Source organism: Anabrus simplex, chromosome 7 (assembly GCF_040414725.1).
Source record: "Anabrus simplex isolate iqAnaSimp1 chromosome 7, ASM4041472v1, whole genome shotgun sequence".
Taxonomy (NCBI): domain Eukaryota; kingdom Metazoa; phylum Arthropoda; class Insecta; order Orthoptera; family Tettigoniidae; genus Anabrus; species Anabrus simplex.
Genome location: NC_090271.1, coordinates 156,512,079 through 156,527,364, shown reverse-complemented (window position 1 = coordinate 156,527,364; position 15,286 = coordinate 156,512,079). Strand labels below are relative to the sequence as shown.

Below are 15,286 nucleotides of genomic sequence, written 5' to 3'. Positions count from 1 at the left end.
GCGAGAGACATCCGTGGAACTTCACCTTGAATTTTGTATCGGTCAGGGTGGCTCTAATCAATGCCACCAGTTTCAAATCAACTCCAAATTCATTTAAGATGTTTAGCAGGACTTCCCGGTCAATGGAGTCGTACGCTTTCTTAAAGTCCACAAAGACGGACACATACTGCTTGGACCTTAGTGTACAATATCTGATGATCGTTTTGAGATTTTGGATCTGTTCAGCTGTTGAGCGACCTTTTCTGAACCCTCCTTGGTATTCACCTATTTGATGTTCGACTTGTGCTTCCAAACGCTCCAGGATGGCAAGTGATAGAATTTTGTAAGTCATGGGTAGCAAAGATATTCCTCTGTAGTTGTTGATGTTCTTCATGCTGCCTTTTTTGTGTAATGGATGGATCAAAGCTATTTCCCAATCTTCGGGTAGGGTCTCCTTGTTCCAAATTTCTTCTATTTGCTTTTGCAAGATATCAAGTGATTCCTCTGGGGCATATTTCCATAGTTCTGGTACTACTGAGTCTTCCCCCGGCGCTTTGTTATTTTTGAGACGGGCAATGTGGCGCTTGATTTCATCTCTGTCGGGTGGTCTGGAATCTGGGTACCTGAGTAAGGGTTCCTTGGTCTCAATGGCGCTTTGCGGTTTAGAGCAATTAAGTAAATTCTTGAAGTAATCTGCCAGAATGCTGCAATTTTCTTCATTTGACGTCGCCAGTGTGCCGTCCTTTTGCTCAAAGCATAGAGATGGTGGTTTATAGCCAGTGAGTTTGCGTTTGAAGGCTCTATAGTACTCTCTGCTTTCATTCTTCCTAAAGTTTTGTTCTATCTTTTCAATGAGAGATTTTTCGTATTTACGTTTCTCAGTTCTGAACACCCTAGCTGCTTGGGCACATTGGGTTTTGTAGGTTTCCCAATCATTTTCTGATTTCGTAGAGTAGTACTGTTTCCACGCATTGAGTCTTTCTTGGAGGACTGATTCGCAGGTACCATTCCACCAGGCATGCTTTTTGCTTCTCTTGATTTCTGCAACGTCTTTGGCGGCCTCAACAAGGAGACTTTTGGTGTTGTTAAAGTCACAGTCATTTGGTCTAGCCTTCTCCTGGAACTCCTTGACCCTTTGCCGAAGTTTATCATTGTCAAAGCGTGTGATCTGTTTGGTTGTCTTCCTTGTGTTTGCGGGGATTGGTTTGAATTTGATAAGAGACATATAATGATCTGAGGCCACACTGATGCCTTTCTTTACCTTGACATTCATAATCTCAGGGCTGTTTCTCCTGGAGATTGCAACATGATCAATTTGGACCTCTCCGAGAGCTTGGACAGGAGAACGCCAAGTCATTTGCTTTCTGGGTAGATGGCGAAAGTGGGTCGACATGACCTGCAGGTTGTGATTTTTGCAAATGGACATCAGTCTTTTGCCATTGGGATTGGTTCTTTTGTGAGCAGGGTAATTTCCTATAACTTTCTTGTACTTCTGTTCACGTCCTAGTTGGGCATTGAAGTCACCCAAAAGAAGCTTGACATGGTGTTTGGGGATTTTGTTTAATTTTTCATCCAGTAGGTCCCAAAAATTATCAACTTCATCTGGATCAGACTTGTTCTTATCGTTTGTAGGAGCATGTGCATTAACTAGGGCGTAGGTTTTGTTCGCGCATTTAATTGTGAGTATAGACAATCTGTCATTCACAGGTTCGAAATTTGCAACCGATTTAAGGATCTTGGTTCTAACAGCAAACGCGGTTCCAAGCATCACAGCTCCATTGAGGATTCCTCTTTGCGCTTTGCTCTTGAAAAATCGGTAGCCTTCGGATTAAAAAATCTCTTAATCTGAGTACCTTGTTTCCTGTAGGGCCATTATGGATATCTGATTTTCGTGAAGAGCTTTGGTGAGGGTTTTCAGCTTGCCAGTTTGTGTAAGTGAATTTATGTTGAAAGTTGCTAGAAAGGTTTTAGATTTTGGCCTGAGTTTTTGACTCTTTGGGGTACACCGAGATGCTCCGACTCGTCTCTTGCATGATGTCGAGTCTCCCCCAGAATCCGAACGAGACTCGTGCGCCGTGGCGTTCACGACGAGGGATTTATCCGAAGATTTACCCCCTGGGGCATGTTTCTTGAAATGTTGTGCCATCATGCTTTTTGACTTGACTTTGCTTTGGACGGGTACCCATCCTTTTACAACTAGGGTTGTTAGCCCTAGAGGTTGCCTCAAGATGTTTTCTGGCTTCTGGTCATTTACCAGTCTTCGCCGTAACCCTGGCAAGGGACCAGTCTTTTTTTCACGGTGGTATTTTATTTCCCTACTACCCTCTGACTCTGCTGGCGGCAGAGCCAGCGAGCTTCCCCAATTCCAATGGGACGCGCCCGATGGAGGTAACCGGTAAATCCCCACACGGGGATTATTATTAATATTATTATTTCCTATTTCATCTTTATTATTATCATTTTTTAGACACACTCACTGGTTGCTGCTACAATAACCCCTGGTGTAGATTCAGTGTGTTTGACAATGCACACAGCTTGGTTCTAAGTGCTCACCTGGCCTCCTCCTTACAGCTACCACTGGCAACAAGACCGAAATGGCTGTCATCTGGGAACACAACAGATCTCCACTCCACCCTCTAATGAGCTCTAGCTTGAAACCACTGAAGTTGCAGATGGCAGTGATTCAGAGTTAGTGGGATGAATGCTGCAGGATGTCTGGCTCGGAGCTATCTCTCAAGTAATCGATTTGTTACAGTTTGCTGTGTCACTCTGGTGCCAACTGAAACTCTAATGTTTGCTGCAGATGCAGTACAATCCACCACAGCCATGCGGCAAGTCATTCTTCTCTGTAGTAGCCCATTGGGACATACCAACTCTGCTAACTATTCAGTACAATGAAAAATGTCTCATGCCCAGAATTTGCCATGCACTTGAACGCTAATTCTGATAATGATAATTTTGATATAATGCACTTTCCATTGTTTCCCATCCTGATTTATCATTAACACATCCTTCTATAGTGATTGAGTGCCAGTGCAGAGCTGAAGCCTCTGAGACAAAATTTATAATTACAAGGAGAGACTCTAAATTTTCCCAGGGGTAGGGTGACGAGACACTAATCATTAAGTACTTTTGAGTGGGAACAAGGATAATAAACATGATATGAATTACATTTTTTAAAACAGCAAAGATAACCATTTATTAATGTTAAGAAGGAAACAACGGTATTGTACCAAGAACTGAAATCTGACATGAATGAAGTGTATTTAAAATTAAGCATTAAAGTTTCAATAGATCCTGTGGTGACTTGCAACAACTTCCTTAAAGGCTCACCAAGTGAAGACCGTTTCATTTGAGCTACTTCCGTGGTTCCCAATTCCTCGTGGTCCTCTTCCGTGCAGTCGCTCATCTTGCCATCCTGGTACCATTCCTGCCTAATTTAGAGTCTCTCCTTGTAATTATAAATTTTGTCTCAGAGGCTTCAGCTCTGCTTTGGCACTCAATCACTATAGAAGGATGAGTTAATGATAAATCAGGATGGGAAACCATGGAAAGTGCTTTGTATCACTAATTGAGAGATGTCTTATCTAGCCTTAACAGATTTGCATCCTATTTAAATACCATAGTTGTTCACTGAGAATACCCATTTAAATCCCACACTATGGCACAGACTGTGAGGATGTGGGCCACATTGAAGTTGGCACCACAAAAACACACAGAGGGGTCTTACCACTTTAGGAGTTAAAAGCACGTAGATCTTCAATGACATATCCACAGCCTACACAAAACTACCGCCTCTCGGGAGGTCACATGGTCTTGATAGACTTGCCCACCGTCATCATTTGTATCACTTTCCGTGTCATCAGCAGTACTACACACATCACTCAAACTCGAACTAAGATCTTCAGGGTCTATTTCGTCATCACAAGCAATACTGTCTTCATAATCACTCTCTAAAACACTATCTATTAGCTTTTGTATTCAATCATCCTCAACACCAACACATCTGCTTGACATCATGTTTGCAACTGGCGTGAGCGAAATAATATGAACAAAGATTCTTTTATCTCTTATTCCAGAAGTGTGTGATAACCTGGAGCATGGGAAATAACCGAAGCCACATGTCTAAACTTCTGCTCAGAATGCATACAAGTGGCATCTGTGAGTTAGTAACTGAACTACATGTATTGATATACAGCAGTGCATCGCTGCGAGCTGAGCTCGTCATTGGATTCCTATGCCACAAATAACTTTTGCGAGCTAGGGTCGTCAAATGATGCAATTGTGTTAAAACTCCCTGTTACAACAATATTCATTATAAGAATATTAGTCCTTATAAAAGCGAAACCATCATGGGCTCACTGCAGTGGAGAGTATCCAAGACTGGAAATCTTCCAAGTTATTGGAATTAAATTGCCATATGCAAACCAACTACAAGTGAAGTAATTTTGCTAGAAGTGGGTGAAATGATAATTGTGAGGCTCTGTAAGATGTGTAGATCGTATATATTGTCGAGCTACTCCCAGTAGCTAGTTTATCATCTATAGCAATAATATCAGACTTCTGTCTCCCTCTCCTTCTTGATTCAAGTTCACATCGAACCGTCCCAGGTAGCCGCTTCATAGGTAGAAAACTCCCGTCACCAAGGAGCTTCATGACGCTGACTTCGATAGCTGGGCTGTGACCTTTTCAAATTTCCAAGCTCAAGTTCAAATGCAACGTTAGACCTAGGTATAGCATCATGTAGATTTCTTGGAATTGACCTTTGTTAGAGCCAGGGTGCTTCAGCCTGTTGTCATTAGTGTTTGAGGAAATTGTTCCCAGCCCGATACAGATTTTGAGTCACAATACGTTACCTTTACTAAGCTTGCTCAGCTCTTGCTAACAACTACCATGTTACAAAATATAACAAAATGAATATGAGAAAGCAAGATGATAAAATAACCCTATAAATATATACTGTACAAGAAAAAATTGATTTCAAAGAGCATGAGGTTGTTCTGAGGGGTGCCTAGTCCTTAGGAGAAGGTACAGAGAGGGAGGATCACAAGGCAAAATACTGGATATTATAACTTTCTTCCATTTATTCAATCTATGAAAAGTTACCCTATTATATCGCTGAATTGTAGTGATCATAGATATTTATGGGAAAATATACCCCAATTTCAACAATGAAATATCAGGAAAAAAAAATGTTGATCTTATGAAATCCAACTGAATAATGTTCTTTTCAACCAGTTATGTCCATCATGACTTTCTTGATGTAAATAATAATAAAGTATGTTGTAAGCAAGTAAGAAATCCTAAAGTCCTTTCTATTATCACTTGTGATTTGAGAGTGTATTTTCTACGTAAATTAAATGAAGTAAATTTTATGATTTCTCCTTGTGGACACATCAAACTATTTATACTCAAATGCAAAACACTTGAAATTAAATCCGATCTTCTGGTAGAATGTTCTGAGTATTGTCCTATTTTACGTAACTTATTATCCACTTTATGTGAATATTGCAAATTAAGAGTTTATGATACGCTTTCACTATAAATGAAGCACTGAATTGAAATTCTAAAGTTTCAACAAGTGAGAACATGATATTACGAGAACGATATTACGAGAGCACACTGTCTTCTAAAAGTCTGTCTTTATTTTTAAGTATTGTAAAGTGCTAATTTTCCAAGTTCATAAAAATATTAAATAAGTGAGCTTTTGAATTGAGTTAACGTTCTTTGTCAGCAATGACACTGTCTATAAGAGTTCTATTGAAAGTCAGAATTACGTTTCTGAACGAAAAGACACTTATATCACCTGAAATATGTCTTCTTGTTGAGCTCAAACTGTTGAATACTGCTCTGCAAGCAGTAATCTGGAACTCAGCTAACAGCAAGCACCACGATGTTCCATAGTACCACGTCCCTGGAACTGTCCCTTGTAGTACCAAGTCCACGTTCCGCGTTGTTCTGCATCAAATCTCTATCGAACTCCGTTGTTCTTCGTCGATCTACGTCGTTCTCCGTCGTCTCGAGTCAGGATTTCTCATGTTAATAAAAGAGTGACTTTAACATGAGGAAGTCCATCTGACTAGGCCACTGATAGAGTGTCCTATGTCGAAACGAGCACCATTTGATTTGTGCTGTTAGAACTGATTATAACTGTTTCAGAAATAATCACCATTCATTAGATGAAAATGTGTCGATGCACTGTTTCTTTTCGTAAGTTGCAATAATTGGTAAATGAGAAAACACATTTCTACGCATAATTCATCTTTACACTTACTGCACACCGTTCGTATTGTCAGAAATAACTCATTCGAAGCACTGTTTATCATGACTCACTTTCACAGCAAAGAAATAAATAAATAGCTCTCTCTCATAATATATCGTAATGTTCCTTCTCACTATCACAGTTCCTTAAATACTCGTGTACGAATCCTATAATTCACAATGTCACTGAATTACAAAGTATGCGTAATGTATTACAGCATATTTACAGTTCATTGTACAGTCTATTCACACTGGTTGTTTCAAATGGTCCAGTCTGTTATGATGATTAGCGAACAGTCTTTATGCACAAATTAAAGTGTTTTTAGGCTATGATAATACTCAAAATAGTCAATGTGTTGCAAACCTACACTCACTATGTTCTAGGTTGAAACAGTTCAAGACCATTACAATTTAAAGTAGTCGTGCTAACTTCAAATTTGTTAAAGTTATTCACACGAAAGTAGAGATATTTGGTAAGTTCAAATAATGGCAAAATATTACAATTCTTATGACTTTGATGTTGTAAACACGTTAATTTCCAAAGTTTGAATGTCCCTGACGAATTGTAAGTCCAACAATTTATAGGTTACTCACTGGTAATCACATAAACTAAGGGTCAACTTGCTGTCAAAATTTATACAAGTACAGTAGAGTCTCGCTCATCCGACCTTTGCTTATCCGACATTCCGTGTTATCCGACACTGGTAGACTTATTTTGAACTTTTGGTGGAGACTAAATTCAGGCACACACGGTGTGGAGGCTGCGTCCATGGGACAAGCACTGGCCTGACCCCTAGCAGTAGGACATTGTTTTTTTCTCAAGGACAGGTGCAGTGAGTCTTCAGTCATTGTTCATTGTAGTATTGGTTGGGTGCGAATGTTATAATTTTCATATCCTCTGTGAGTATAGCAAGTAAATGGAAGAAAGTGATTGTTTCCAGGGAAGACAAGTTGAGTGCATTAAAGACACTGGACAAAGGGGAAATTCTTCAAAATGTGGCTTCAGATTGTGGTGTTGGATGTGTTACAGTGTGAGACTGGAAAAAACAGAGGGAAGAAATTGAAAAGTGGTGCTCTACCAGAGCAGAGAAAAACATTGAAAAAATGTGAGTACGAAAAAGTGAAGCACTATTTCTTTGGTTATCTCAACACCGGGAAAAGGGCCTACCATTATCTGGCCCCATTCTGCAGGATAAGGCTGTGTATTTCCAGAAGGAGTTTAATTAAGAGGACCCTAATTTTCCTGCCAGTGTTGGGTGGTTTGATCGGTGGAAAAAACTGTACGGCATTAGGCAGCTTAATATCTGTGGAGAAAAGTTTCTTTTCGTAAGACATCTGGAATGTTTTCGTTCAATACTGCATGTACTGTACAATTGAATTGATAATTCAATAAATAGAGTACCGTAAAACATGTCATTGTTTTAGTTCATTTTTCAAAGTTATTCTGTATTATCCGACATTTTCGGTGATCCGACGTACTCCAGGTCCCGTTTAGGTCGGATAATCGAGACTCTACTGTATTACAACGTTCTGGCAGAATGAACACTGAGTTCAACTTCACTTGTCATGATCAGCATGACAAGCGAGCCAGCTGTGAAGGATTTGAACTGGTTTGCTACGGTCCGGTCCGCTGCTTATATTCCGTAAGGCCAAGGTTAACAATTAAGTATTTATTTTCCACCTAGTCGATACAATGATTGCTTAAGGCAATTTTTAATGGTCAAAAGTGGTACATGTTTCGTATATTATCAACATCTTCAGCCACATAACACTGTTTAGATGAAAAATGTATAAAATTGACAAAGTAATGCTTTAGAGGAAGTGTCCTTAAAATTAACATAAGATTGACAAGATTAAAACAAACAAATAACTCAAGAGAAAATATATAAATTATTTCTACAATAGAAAGCAGTCGTCAAGGAAACACTTGTACAATATTCCATAGAGAAATTGTCCTAATAAATATTCTTTTCTTAATAATTCATGAAAAAAGATCAATTTATAAATTAAAAATTATACAATTTATAACTAATTATCGAAATGAAGAAATCCTGATATCACAGTGCGGCTCTTATTATTAATGTAGATGAAGATATAACTAATTCCTAGTTGTCAAATCTTATTAAGCCTGCTTTCCTTTGGAACAGTAACTCCTGTCATTCTTTCACAGTTTTGCGCCGGGTGTAATATTGATGATGCGTTCTTCCTTGCTCTTGCACCTGAGGAGGTGGAGGAGCGGGGGATATAGGTGTGTCAAGAACTTCCTTGCTGTCACCTATAGCTTCAACTGAGGAGGAATAAGTTGTAGGGCTATCTGTAGGAAAGCAGGCTTAATAAGATTTGACAACTAGGAATTAGTTATATCTTCATCTACATTAATAATAAGAGCCGCACTGTGATATCAGGATTTCTTCATTTCGATAATTAGTTATAAATTGTATAATTTTTAATTTATAAATTGATCTTTTTTCATGAATTATTAAGAAAAGAATATTTATTAGGACAATTTCTCTATGGAATATTGTACAAGTGTTTCCTTGACGACTGCTTTCTATTGTAGAAATAATTTATATATTTTCTCTTGAGTTATTTGTTTGTTTTAATCTTGTCAATCTTATGTTAATTTTAAGGACACTTCCTCTAAAGCATTACTTTGTCAATTTTATACATTTTTCATCTAAACAGTGTTATGTGGCTGAAGATGTTGATAATATACGAAACATGTACCACTTTTGACCATTAAAAATTGCCTTAAGCAATCATTGTATCGACTAGGTGGAAAATAAATACTTAATTGTGAATCTATTGTAGTGCGATACGGACCATGAAGCTGATTTTATGTAGGCCAAGGTTACTCGCCACGTCACGAGGAGAAATGTGGTTCCTTTCTCGCTTATATCTCTTGAACGCCTTGATGGAATTTATTGAGATTTACATATGTTTGCCTTCAGAACACTAGCTACACGATGAGGTATGTCTCATTTCTGTATCTTCCTCGGTTAAAAAGTTAAACATTTTTTCCAGTACATTCGAGAGAAAGGCATACAACATGTGGCACTGACGTCACCCGCAGGTTCATCGCTCGTGACGTGTCCTGCTTGCCACGAGGAACTTCACATCAAACTCACATAAGATGTCGGGCACATGAACACATATTACTGCTGTCCTTTTCCCAAATATTCTGGCAATTTTAAAATAATGTACCTGGGTAAAACAGTTCCTGGTACAATACATACATATAAATGATATGAAATGTCCATTAAATATCCAAATTCAAATTAGTTACATAATATAAAATATATCAGTGGTCTGTAACAACCTGGATGTTACACCATGTCTTGCTGGACCCCAATCTTCTTGAGATAGTCCCTTCCCTTGACTACTGTTGTCAACACCGATGCACTGTGGATACATCCCTGCTGAGTCTTTCTGCAATATTGTGGAAAAAACATTATTAGACAGCCTCATTCAAACTCAGTAAGCTGCTGCTGATACTGCCTTCTTCATCTCCTTAAAGGCATGTTTAAGGCCACCTACCTCACAACATCAACACCAGACGATGATTAATGCTTATGAAGATTACAGCGCATACTTAAAGCAAATTTGCTTTGCAAGGTCATAGTGGTCTTCATTGACTGGTGTGCAAATATGAATAGGCATCATCTTTCAGATGTGCAAACATGTCTCCTGAGTTTTCTTTATCTAGCTCAACTCTTTCTTGATGTTGAGATTTCATTTTCCACCAGTGTATTAATAAATAAAGTAGTATGGAAGGTCAACCAAATAAGTTTTCAACTACCCTTACTGAAGATCTGAAAAGAAAGTATTGAAATATCTTTAGTTAAAGAACTGTAAGTAATGATCACTACAGTATATACACCATCCTTACTGCAGTTTTATTGTAAGCCAGAAATAGTGGTTTTACAACTTTGATTAATGATAAGTAGAACATATATTCTTACCCCTTGATATAAAGTAATAAAGCCAACAGTGTGACAATGCAATAAATAACTATGAGAATATAAGCAACGACTGATGACTGACTCCTATCTATTAAAAGATGGAACTGCATGAAGATACGTAGATCATCCTTGTCCTTTTGTGATTTAATGTTTGTCTTCACTTATTCTGTTGCTTCCTCTCCCACACTGACCTGTATACCTATTATGTTCCTATCACTTTATATATGACTTGACTCTTAGCTTGCTGATAATTCCCATTTTTATACTTCAATGAAGTAATTTGTTTTAGCTAATAAAATGTAGTACAGTTTAAATAATTGATTGTACCAATATATACCTATCATCTCTACACAAAATCCAAATACAATAAATTACATACCTATCACAAAAAAGGAAGTTGTAAAATATATGTGGACTATGGTTTTTATTAGGATGTATGTTCTTCCAAGATGTTAAGTTATCACTTCCATCAAAATTAATAAAATCTACAGTGAAGTCCTTCCAAAAAAAGAACTGCAGAGACTTGAGTTTCAAATCCTTTTTTTTTTTTTTTTTACTGGAAGAGGTAAGGGAGTTGGGGTGTTCAGGGAAGTAATGGAAGGCAATGAGTGGATTATCTACTGTACATCAGAGCTGGTCACATGTTTGAAAATAAATTGAATTTTGCTGCAGTTAGAACTATATCTGGGCTGATGACATTCGATGTTAGGCCCCTTAAAACACCAAGCATCATCATCATCATCAGAACTATCCCTAAGAGGTCTCACAATGGTACTCGGTGCAGACATGGCTGCATGGAGAGAGAAACCCTTGGACACATCTTGGGACAATGTGACCATAGAGTACTCCTGTGAAATGCCCACCGTTATGTTTTAAAAACTAAGATTACTGCAGTTCTAGAATGTAAAGGTTGAAAGTTGTTGAGGAACAGTACCGCCGGCTTCAAATTCATCCCGAATACGATAAAGTGTTGTATGTGTTGGTGGCTGAGTTCCATACGCATTACACCATTGCTGTTGTACCTCCATAATGTTTTCCTACTTCCAGTACCACCCCAGTACGGCCTTGCATTGCTCAAACGGCAATCTTGCTTCATTCATTGCTGCACTGTCAACTGCTGGAAAAAGCGCGCCAAGATTGTTTCACCATTCATGTGACCTTCATCATCTGTTGAGAAAACAATGAACTACGCTACCACGCAAGAATTGCAATGATATGTCATCTTATTTCAAAGATATTGACTATCAAAGAGTGTCTACATTTTTCTGAACCCCTCTGTATACTATTATTCCAAAATAAGTTGCGTGAGAACATCTCTCATCGTTACATCTTACAAATGCAGCTACTAAAAAATAGAATTGTGCCAAAACTAGACGTGATACAAAAACAAAAAAGACATCATTTTTGGACTCAGAGCATTGGTACCAGTACATCTCCTGAAGAAAGTTGTGAAGAGTAAAGGACAGGTACTTTCATTTTATTTATGCACTTATTGAACTAATTTTGATTTATATATATATTTTTTAATATCTGGAGCCATCTCTTTTCAGTTTCAACTCAGTTAATTTAAAACTATTAGGTTCTTCAGTCTGCCAAAACTAATTTTGAATAAATAAATTTATAAACTACCTGAAAAGAAAAATGTATGGTAACAGAATTAAACTTGAAAAAGAAACAGCTTAATTAAAATAGAATGACGTGTTTTGTTCTTGAAAGAACATCATCAGATTCTATCAAATCATATTCAAAATATATAGAAATGTATAAATATTTATGTATTTCTGTTTAAATCCTTAAAAACTCGAAATTTGGAACTTATCCTAATGAAGTCCTAATATTCTCGCCATTCTAGCATAGAATGTGAGCTGTTGCACTACCAGTACTCTGTTGTTGGTGTAAGTCCAGCTGGCTAGTCAGTCCGTCGATCTTCCACCATGTATATATCAATATCAATTTTATGTCCAGTATTTTGTAGTCATCACGTAATATCCATGTATTTTACCACTGAGTTTTACCCTCTAAATTCATTTTTAAAAAGGGGGAACTTACGCGAGTAAATACAGTATTGCATTCTGCTCTGTAAATCTTGACAAGGGAATTCACAATCAAAGGAAATACATTTCCATGAAATACCATAAACAAATACATTATGTGAGAAGTGGCTGGTGGCTATATCCAAACAAGGCCTCAGTAAGGGAAGCAGGCAGTTTCCAATGGATCACTCTCACATTTATAGTCTTCATTTCTGCAATGAAGACTACAAAGAAAATATGAAAAGAAAAATATTAAAACCTATAATGCAGAGTGAATTGAAATAACATTATCAAGACATAGGTGGACTTTGATAGGGATACCTGAAAATGAGTTTTGTAGCTTTAATAAAGCATTTGCAGGAGTTCATGAAGCTGCTTTTCCATATTGCCAGAAATCCTGGAAATTTACACACACAATTAAGACGTTTTACAATTTATTCTCTGTCAGAATGTGTTCTATTAAAGCACAGTGTTGACAAAAATTACCACAAAGCAATTGGTGAAAAAAAATATTATTCCTTACTTTTTTTGTTTGTTATAAAAATGTTATTTGTTCAGGGCATCGACCCATGTGGATCTTTTGCCCCTATTCCTTACTTAATATGTCACAAATGACAGACTGATGGATCAAGCAGCAAACTTTACATGAAATAAATATGCTGGTTCAACAATGAAAGATTGTAAGATTGGACTTAATAGTCTGTATCAGAAACACCCTACCATGGCTTCTCATTTCTTCTTTCTTCATCTGTTTTTAAATTAATATTGCTTTTTCTTTTTTTAAAACAATATTATTTGTTGCTTTGATGGAAAATTAATATTTAGTGAGAATGCAGCAACACATTTTTTAAAGTGGAAAAGATCTGATTAACTTTCTCATGATATGAAATTATGCTGCCTCATTTTTCTCACAAGGAGGAACACCATTCCAGTTCAATTCATCCCTTGGTGAAAGATGAAGAGTGGCAGAGATTTTGAGTAAAATAAAGGGGAACCACATCTTCCCAAATTCAGCTCCACCCAGATAGCGGGAAATGAGATCCAGCTCCTTGGCTGAATGGTCAGCGCAGCTGCAGAGGTCTTCGGTTGAGAGAGCCCTGGGTTTGATTCCTGGCTGAGTAGGAGATTTTAATATTAAATGGAAAATTCCCTTGCAGGACTGGGTGTCTGTGCTGTCCTCAGCATCTCTGCAACCCATACACCACACACAACACCATTTTCCACCACAACAACATGCAGTTTCCCATACATGCCAGATGCCACCCACCTTCACTGAAGGGTCTGCCTTACGAGAGCTACACCAAGCTAGATATAGCCAGAAAAAATTATTATTATAAGGGAAATGAGGATGATGATGTACTTTTGTTCATAATATTACTCTCTAATTATTAATTTAGCATTTTAAATAATTTCTAACTCGGAAATATACATTTTAAAATTGAAGTAGTCAGTAAAACTTACCTTCTTCTAACCTTCGACATTCTTCATTTGCTTTTTTTACATGTTCTTTTAGACCATTTATCTCAGTAATCATTGCATCTTGGTTTCTTGTTGCAATATCCAGCTTACATTCCGCTGATTTTCTTCTCTTTATTTCATCAGATAGTGATTCTTTTAATTCTTTGTCAGAAATTTTCATGGACTGTTCCAGGTTCTTGGACACAGCTTGTAATTCTCGGATCATATTTTGCAGTCTGGATATTTCCAATTGGCTCTGCTCATTAGCTTTCTTGAGAGCTTCTTTGTATCTCTCCAGCTCCTGCTCTAGCAAAGGACAGTGCTCCTTATACCAGTTCAGGCTTTTTGTCATCTCTTCAAGTTCATCTTTTAAACTTTTGACTGTGTCATTGATATTGCATGATTCATTAGCATTAGCTTGCAATATCTGAAGTTGACCTTCAAGTTCTGCGATCTGTGAAGTTTGTCTGGTACATAGATTTGTCAGAGAGTCACATTTTTTCTGTTTTCTTCGTAAATTACGATGCAGGTTTTCAATTTCAGACAACAACTCCTTTTGATTTTCAATTAATTTATCTCGTTCAAAAGAGTCATTCTCTTTATCTTTTAGCATCTTCTGCATCTTAAATAACTGCTCCCTGAGTTGCGCATCCTCCTGGCATGCACCTTGTAGGCAGGCCACCCTCTCTGACTGTAATGCCAGTTCCTGTTCCCTCCGAGCCAGTTGACAGTTGCACACCTCAATTTCTCGCTGGGCTGCTTTAAGTTTATTCTCAGAGATGTTCAATGCTACTTGAAGATGATCAAGGCTGTTCTTATTGCACCCTTGTACTGCTGCTAAATTTGCTTCAAGCTGCATTATCTGCCTTTTCAAAGATTCTATCTCCCTCCTCCTGTCCTCACACATGGAAGAAAGCTCGCAGCACTGACTTTGGAGGTTAACAATATGTTGCTCTTTATCACCTGAAAATTACAAACATGTGATAACACACAGGAAGGAGACAGTATGAGCACAAAAGCTTAAAGAAAATATATCTCATAAGCGAAGTGTCACACCCTTCATGCCAAAACCTACCTTGAAACACTGGTGACATAACCGACATGCTACAAGAAGACAACATCCAAAAATTAGCTGCTTGTTTCCACTGCAAGGCTCCAAAATTGAAGCTGGAACCCTACGTAGCTAGACAACACAGCTGGACATGCCCACCTCACTGACGAGCTGTGTGAACCTTGACTCAAGGTTTTCAGCTCGTTACTCCACTGCTGGCTTGTCCATAGTGAGGGCTGTACAATCTAACCTTTAGTAACTAGCATCACTTTTCTATTACTTATATGCATAATTCAAGGGTTTATTTTGGGGCCTTGCAATAGAAACAGGTGGATGATTTTTTGCATGTGGTCTTCTCAAAGTACATTAGTTATGTCACCAAAATTTCAAGGTATGTTTTGGCATGAATGGTGTAACGTTTTCCTTGTCAGGGTGGAAGAAACAAAAGTGAAATTTTTTGCTACTGGTTTTGCATCATACTAACTCAGACTGGTCTTGTGGCAACTACTGGATAGGAAGTCCAGGACTGGAAAGGAAGAGAC

At 37.9% G+C, this 15,286-nt stretch overlaps 1 protein-coding gene across 1 annotated transcript in view; it reads right to left on the bottom strand.

Moving 5' to 3' along the window:
• LOC136877387 (putative leucine-rich repeat-containing protein DDB_G0290503) overlaps positions 1–15,286 on the bottom strand; it is a 199,999-nt gene that overhangs the window by 153,222 nt on the left and 31,491 nt on the right. Inside the window, exon 3 of the mRNA XM_067151385.2 lies at positions 13,697–14,656. Within this exon, the coding sequence (XP_067007486.2) occupies positions 13,697–14,656 (960 nt within the window). The remainder of the gene's footprint in view (positions 1–13,696; positions 14,657–15,286) is intronic.